At 30.1% G+C, this 8,145-nt stretch overlaps 2 protein-coding genes across 2 annotated transcripts in view; both read left to right on the forward strand.

The window, feature by feature from the left end:
* The window catches only part of LOC106691263 (uncharacterized), a 1,502-nt gene extending 952 nt beyond the window's left edge, over positions 1 to 550 (forward strand). Inside the window, exons 2-3 of the mRNA XM_014436976.3 lie at positions 37 to 140; positions 263 to 550. Of these exons, the coding sequence (XP_014292462.1) occupies positions 37 to 140; positions 263 to 439 (281 nt within the window). The 3' untranslated portion in view covers positions 440 to 550. The remainder of the gene's footprint in view (positions 1 to 36; positions 141 to 262) is intronic.
* A 4,695-nt stretch (positions 551 to 5,245) lies between these two features.
* LOC106691260 (uncharacterized) lies at positions 5,246 to 6,476 on the forward strand. The gene is made up of 3 exons (XM_014436972.2): positions 5,246 to 5,352; positions 6,021 to 6,124; positions 6,201 to 6,476. The coding sequence occupies exons 1-3, from the start codon at positions 5,289 to 5,291 to the stop codon at positions 6,375 to 6,377; spliced, it is 345 nt and encodes a 114-aa protein (XP_014292458.1). The 5' UTR covers positions 5,246 to 5,288; the 3' UTR covers positions 6,378 to 6,476.
* The last annotated feature ends 1,669 nt before the right edge of the window (positions 6,477 to 8,145 follow it).

The following is an 8,145-nucleotide window of genomic DNA, read 5'->3' on the forward strand; positions in this document are numbered from 1 at the left end:
ATTATTTTCAAGCTATACATTAAATTTCCTTGCTAGGTATCAACCTCAACACGATGCAAGGGATTCAGCAGTTCTTGGCCTTTGAACAGATCAACCCATCCTCCATTGTCACCTCCAACTGCATAATGAACGGAAATCCTGTAAATGTTTTTTTAATAATGTTACATTTTTTTGTACATCTTTTAAACGATTTTATTACCTTATTTTTATTATATTTTAAAATAATTACTAATAAATAAATACTAAAAATGTTGTATTACAGTGCTCTCCAAACGGTGGACAACCTTGCTGCCTTAGCCCAGTCTTCTCCTGCCAGAGCAATCCTCTGGCCAACGGTGCAGAACAGTGCCTCGTCGTACCAGGACACGTCCAGCACATCCCACAGATCAGGCAGATTATGCACACTTTTGGAGTAGTTACCCCTAATCCTGTAGCATAAGCTATTAGATGTCATATTTTTTTTTTAATTATCATATATTTTACTTTAAAGCACAAAATATCATTATTATTTACATGTATTAAAATAAAAATTAATTTATCTTGATCAAAATTTTATTTGATGTTCCTTACTATTCTTTAATGTCTAAATCTAAACTTTCTTGTCGTGTTGTGGTTCATAAATTATATAAATATCATTAATCAGAATTGACCATTTTTGGGAAAGCTACTGAAGTTTTTTAAGTCTTATTTTAAAGGGGGAATAAGATTTAAACGATTCATGTTTATCTTTTTTTTAAGTTAATGTGTCCTAAGATATTCATTCGTCAAATTATAATTATATTTAGGAGACATCCTTTTCCTATTTGTTATTTTATAATTATAATAATTTGTTTGTGTGTTTAGACACTACTATCATAAGTTCTCTATGTTATATCGATAACAATATAGTGATAATTAAGGATATAGTTAGGTTAAATAATAGTAATAAGTTATATCTTACATGTTGTAAACACCTATTTATTAGAAACCTCGCTATCACCCACGTCATGAGCACATAAGAACTGATGTGACCCAATTAATAAACACATAGTTGAGACACAACCCCATCGTTCAAGTTCTAAGTTAAAGTTATGAGGCCAGGACAATTATATACTCATGAGTTCAGTTCTCGCATATAACTCGAAAAAGCATAGTTTAGAGTAAAAAATTCATATAAAGGAAGGCAATGACCATTAACATGAAGTTGCTTTATGATTATTTAATTTAATTATTAACAATTAATATAGTGTGTCTACTATTAACATAACAGCAATATCACAGTATAACTGTATAAATAATTTTATTTAGAATCGTAACGTACATTTTGACTTTTATCATTATATTAACTAACACAAGATGACAAAGTGTTCAACTCATGCAGTAAAAATATTTAAACTGAATTTCAGATTTTGTCAGTTTATAAAAGCAAAAACTATTTTTAATATTATAAGTGCTCCATGTTATATCGATTTGACCTGAATCTTTCGCGAAAAAATAAAATTTTTTTCCTAATTTATGGTACTTATATTATGTAGCCAGATCTTCAGAGTACCTAAACCAGACACGGCGACCTAATATCACAAGAAAGACTGCAGAAGTTCTAGTTCTGACGGTTACGTTCCACGGCTCCAACGCGATCAATATTATATACCATTCTATAATACAGCATTTTATAGATTTAAATAATTTTTACACTCAAACCCCCTAGTTTCTAATCTTGGATCCTCTTTCATTCTTGACAATCCTCCGAGGCACCTGAAAAGAAGATGGGCACGAGACCAGCTAATGTAAAATGTCATTAGAGTGCTACCAATGTGTAGTTTCTCTACACGCCTGAAACACCTCAATTTAACTTAGATCAGATTTACTAAATGTATTATAATGTACAGTTGTAAATAGCAATGAATAAATATTTAAAAAAAAATATTTTTTACAGATTTATGCTTTCCCGCATATCTTATTATTTATTTCTATATAATAAGAAAGAGTAATTAATCTAGTTTTCATTTAAAAAATAGAAAGGAACTGTCAGCTCCTTTATAAATAATTTTTGGCAAATTGTTGTGAAGTAACAAAAATCATGTTACAAAACTCTATAACACAACATTTTAATTGTCGACTTTTATAAACAAATATCTTTTTGTAATGTTTTTATTTCTATTTAAGAGGAAATTTTGAAATTGAAATATGAAAAAAAAAACAGTAGCTGCAAAAAATATATGATTATTTTCAGTTCTTTTATGATTATTTTTTTGGAAATTATTGTCAAAAAAAATAGTAAGTTTTAATGTTTAATGTTCTGGAAAATTTGTAGTATTTTGTTTTAAGCCTTCTAGACATTTAAATTATTATATCCGACAATTTTTTAAAGACATTATTTGGAAATTATTAACCCTCAGTTTATTAGCGATTACCGAGAATGAACTTATTCCACCGCAATTTTTTAACTAACGATTTTTTTCCCTGTAGTTTCCTATTGAAATGTCAAGATACATGATAAACAAATTAACCGGATTTACGTCGAAAGAGAAAGTGCGAAGTGTATTCACGGCGGACTAAACACTTCTCTAATCCATTGAGTAATATGTAGAATTAGTGTAACAAGGGTGCACGAGTATGGTTTAATGATATTGGGAAACTTGATACGATAATAAAGAAATCCGAAAACTGAAAAAAGAAATTGACAAGAACTCAGACCGTATTGAATCGCCGAATAGTAAAGATCTTTGTAGTAGTTAAACAGTATTGTGATTTCATAATATACCATCAGTAATTTCCAAACCATTTCTTTCATTTTATGATCATTTTTTAATACAAAAAAATGGCCAAACGACCGACACCAGTGAGTATCGTGATGTAAGCACTAATGAAGATGAGTTTCAGATAGATATTACATCTTCATGTAAAACATGCACAAATCAACTTATTATGCGAATTGACCATTGCTTCAGAATTTTCATATTGTAGAAACCTATAAGAAATATATATATAAAAATATTTGTATAAACATATGTTCTTTAATGTTCAGAAAAAAATATATAAACCTAATTTCATTATGCTTTGTTCTAAAGTTGTAATGTATATCACGATTCTAGAGTGTAAGTTTTCGGGAAAAGGTGTTGTCGAGTTGCTGATAAGTGACGTGAAAAAGTGTCGAATTCAAAGGATTATGAATTGGCTTCAAGATATTTTGAATATCTCTGTTAATAAAGATCCCTTTTGTAGACCAATTTTGATGATCTTACGTTTATTATTAAAAATACTTTACTTTTGTCGATGATATTAGTCTAAAATGTTACATTTGCGAGCTTACATCTAAAAATATTAATATATTTCCAAATCAAAAGAAATAAGCTAAAAGACTCTTTGATTTGGTCTATACCATTAAATTTCTGAATCAAATTTTATATAATTGATTTTTAATATTTCCTTGGATAATGGTAATATTCAAAGAAATATTTAAAATAAATCATAAAATACAGGTAATTATATTCTTGAGCTTAAATCGGGTATAGAAGGGGGGAATAAAATATTCAGAATAGAGTTTAAAAAAGATTCGGTTTAATAGTTAATGGCCCAAAAAAAGGTTACTGGAAAACCAATGGCAAAAATACAAGGAGGAAAAATTTTGAAGTCGTTGATCGGTCAGAAGAAATAATTGGGATCAATATAGGATTGATTTAAAGTAATTATAAAGGTGAAGATAAAGGAAGCTTTGACAAAATGGCAATTATATTCTTCAGATGAGAAAATTCAGTTGTGAGAATTGATATTTTTTTTTTCTTAAAACATATTATGTTCTAATTCTGATTACATTGGTTTAATTATTATTAAGTGATTTGACTGCCATTAATGACTCGGGTAGAAAAGCCTACAATAAGTTTTTAAATAATTATATGTGAGGTGTAAATTTATACTTAATATTGCCCTTGAGGATGGTCGAATTGGCCGAAACGTTGGGCTGTTGAAGAAATAATAAAGAGTATTAAGACTTAACTTGAATACTAACTGATTTATTTAAATTATATCTAATATTTGTGAAATCTAAGTAAATTTTTTCATACACAAATGTAGAGGCTCAATGATTAATATAGCATACGTATATGGTATACGTTTTATGTTACAAATTTTCAGTCTTTTATTATTTTAAGCATTTAAGTTCTTCTAACTACGTTAAATAAGACTATAATTATCATAAATATTAGTAATATCAATTTCAGACATATAAAGAACGATAAATAGTTTTGGCAAGCTGTTCAGGTCAGGTATTATTGGGCAGCGGATGTCACTTGGTCACTTAATATAGTTGAGTGTCCTAACTGAACATCAAATGGATTTTTTCTTTGACTAAGCGACATTTGTCGTCATCCGGTCGTGCTATGTTCAGTTAAGGCATGGCCTAAGTGTCCTTAAATACTTTTCTTTAACCCGTCAATTATAGCTGATGTAATTAAATTACATTATATAAGAACATACAGCCGGTGATGGTAAATTTTTAAATAACGCATAGAAATTACTGTTCACAACATTTTCATCATGAATAATGAATAATTAATGGACTGAATTCTGATGAAGGTACTTTTTTTATTTCCAAAAATCTTCTAAAAATATAATTTTATAACCATGTTAATATGTAATTACACAAGATATATATATTTTTTATTTTCAAACGTCTTTATTTTTATATATGGTTACAGAATACATTATAATATAATGCAATACACAAGATATTATATTTTCATTTCAATTTCTAAATTAGAAGTACACAACTAAAAATGGCGAGAATAGTGACACCTTACGAAAACACAATTGAAAACTGAAATCAGTAACTGTTACGATTGACTAAGTCCTAATGGAGTTGCTGCCGCTATTCTAATTTTAACAACCGTTAAAACTACGTTTTCTCCTTATAGACAATGGTGAAACTCCTGGAATAAATGTTTTTTGTAAATTTAATTAATCTCCTGATAGAAGATGTTGGTAACTCACCGTTTATGTATTGAAAAAGCTTCTCACACATAATAACGTTGACTGAAATTTCCGATATAACTGAAAACCCAAAAGCGGCACAATTGTTAGCCATTAATTTTTTTAATGATGGAATATAATTAAAATTCAGATACCATTATTAAATATTGCAATCTATTATGACCTAGTAAGAATAATTCTCCCACACGTGGGCTTACAAGTTGCTACCTGCCTTATCAAAGGACATAGTTTTATGGTCCTACTCCTTAGGGTATATAATAGCAGCTGTAGTCTAGAGGAGCACATTGTACCATCACCAGCTGAGAAGCAACTGTAACATCATGAGGTTCTGTATCTTACTGTTAGCTGGAGTCGCAGCTGTTTCTGCCCAAAGTGTACCTGCAGGTATGGAGTAGTATAAACGTTTTTCTGAATTTCGGTTTCAATGTAAATTATTTATTTAACTTAATTTACATCAGTACAAAATAATAAATACAATAAGTAAATATGTGGAATGTTTCATTTACAATTGACAATCTTGGGAAGGAACAACCTATTTGTGGTACTTCAAGCATTAATTTAAATCAATTTTGTATCGATGAAAATTAAATGGTATTCATTATTGAAATAATCAGTAGTTTAATGAAGCAAACATTTATTTCGATAATTGTAAACTAAATAATTTTTAAACTTATGAGCACTCAAGCACAACAATCAGATAACTGGAGTAATAAACGTAATAAAAACAAAACTTTAGATAATTCTATGCTAGGTGCAGTATTAAATTATTAAATTAGTCAAGGATTATAAACACGTATGAAATTATTATATCAGTGATTATCAATTATATCATAAATCTTCAACCATAACACGGCTGATAAGTCTATTAATTTTATTTTATTTTTATTAGCCGTTAAATAACTTAATAGAATTGATTTTTATCGAATATTTTTATGGAAATTTAATAAAATTGCAATCCTATCAACAGTTTGTGATTTATTTAATAATATGTGCAAAATATGACTTGATACTAAAAAATAATGATGTGAAATTTGTGTTTAATATCTCACCAGGTATCAACCTGAACACACCACAAGGGATCCAACAGTTCTTGGCCTTCGAGCAAATCAGTCCTTCTTCCATCGTCACTTCTAATTGTATCATGAACGGCAATCCAGTGAGTATTTCAGCTGCCATTCAAATGCGAATGATGATATAATAAGTCATTACTAATTCTTCTACTTCTGTTTCAGTGTTCTCCAAGCGGTGGACAACCTTGCTGTCTCAGCCCAGTATTCTCCTGCCAGAGTAATCCACAAGCCAGTGGAGCCAATCAGTGCCTCGTCGTACCAGGACATGTCCAGCACATCCCACAGATCAAGCAAATCATGCATACTTTCGGAGTAGTCACTCCCAATCCAGTATTATAAATAAACGATTCTTCAATATCTCTATATGAATGTAATAAATTACAAATGTATTGATTATTTAGCGGTAAATATAGAACCAATGACTGATGTGTACTATAATCTATTTTGAAGTTTATTTTTCCATATGAAATCTTGAACCATCCTATCTTATTAATTTTTTGGTTTATTATTTTCAATAAGGAACCATTATGAACGATAAAGAGAGAAAAAAATTTTTAAAATTTAAATTTTTACGTTTTGTATTTTACGTTTTGTGGTACATAATAAAATCAAATACATAAATATTTGAAATTGATAGATTTATTTATTGATAGATATTACAATCTGTCACACAGTTGTGGGCAATAGGTAATATTGATAAATGATCTCAAAAAAAAAAAGTAAATAAAAAACTCTTAAAATATATACAAACAAAAGGATAGACAAATGAACATAATCAGACTATCTGTATGAAAAATAAATAATAAAATAATATATACAATATTTACAGAATCGACCTGAGGATCCCCGACCCCACTCTATCCCCCACGTGTGAGGGGTAGAGCAGAGCTCAAGAGATCCCAGCGCATCCCTCTCGCCGCATCACTGGTAACATAAATATTAAGAGGCCAATTTATTTTATGAATATACATATTTAGCACCAAAGTTTGAGACCAATTGGCATTCATCCTAAGTCACTTCATTACGATCCACTGTTTTCTTTAAAATGATTGTCCATTAGATGATTCCAACGACCGTATGAAGGTAGTGGTAAAATCCTGTGTTTAAAAATATTTTTAATTATATAATGAGACATAAAAGTATAATTATAATTTATTTCTGGTATGATTGAATAGACATAAAAAAAGAATTTAGTTATTTTCCTGATATTTTATAAAATAAAGTTACAAAATGTAGATTTTTCCATTGTCTAGGAAAACTTCAATTGTTCAAAGATTTTAATATTAATGGCCAAACCAATGTTAAGTATATCGGTTTGCGACGAATCAACTCATAATTATTTGTTTGTTGTTGTTTAAAGGCGTAAAACCCTTTGGTCATCAACACCTATGATATACTATGGATACAGCTACGAACACCACACGCACGCACACACGGACCCTCCCTCTCCCCCCCCTACACACACACACGTGTGATTCAAACAAATGTAAAAATAAAAGTAATGGATAGTTAAAATAAAAAAACAAAAACTAAAATCGAAGAGGAGTGATAATTTAGAAAGAAGGCGATGTGTTTTTAAAAATTTAAACCCTAATGTAACTTTTGCTTCCTCATCTGTGAGAGCTTCTGATAAATTTGGGGTCAGTCCTATCCTGTTTACTGTTGGCAAATAGTGAGTAAATTCTTCAAAAATAGGTTTAATCGTGATAATGGACTGACAATATTTGCACGTTAGTGGCAGTTTTCTGATCAGGTAAGAGTGCGTGAGGAGAGTAAGGCCAATTCTCAAGCGGGTTAGAGCAACTTCCTCCCTGCGGATGGATGTCGACCATGGTCTTACTGATCATTTGATTCCTTTTAATTTACTCGGATAACTTTCAACCCACTTGACCTTCCATATTTCCAATATTTGTAATTTAACGGGTCTACTGAGTTCTGATGGTGTAAGAACGGTGTCTCGGTCAGGAAGCGTGAGTGGCTCTCTGGCAGCTTTGTCTGCAACCTCGTTACCAACACTACCAACGTGGCTTGGAGCCCATATGAAAATTATGGACTTACCTTGTTGTGTTAGTTTTAGAAGAAAAGATTGTATTCTTATTATGAGTGG

This window comes from Halyomorpha halys, unplaced genomic scaffold (genome assembly GCF_000696795.3).
Source record: "Halyomorpha halys isolate HHAL.00 unplaced genomic scaffold, Hhal_1.1 Scaffold2195.1, whole genome shotgun sequence".
In the NCBI taxonomy this organism is placed as follows: domain Eukaryota; kingdom Metazoa; phylum Arthropoda; class Insecta; order Hemiptera; family Pentatomidae; genus Halyomorpha; species Halyomorpha halys.

Excerpts from the sequence above, each read along its gene's own strand:
- LOC106691260 (XM_014436972.2), top strand. The coding sequence starts at position 5,289 with ATGAGGTTCTGTATCTTACTGTTAGCTGGAGTCGCAGCTGTTTCTGCC. Across the intron at positions 5,353-6,020 it reads TGCCCAAAGTGTACCTGCAG|GTATCAACCTGAACACACCA; the intron begins GTATGGAGTAGT and ends ATATCTCACCAG. Across the intron at positions 6,125-6,200 it reads GTATCATGAACGGCAATCCA|TGTTCTCCAAGCGGTGGACA; the intron begins GTGAGTATTTCA and ends CTTCTGTTTCAG.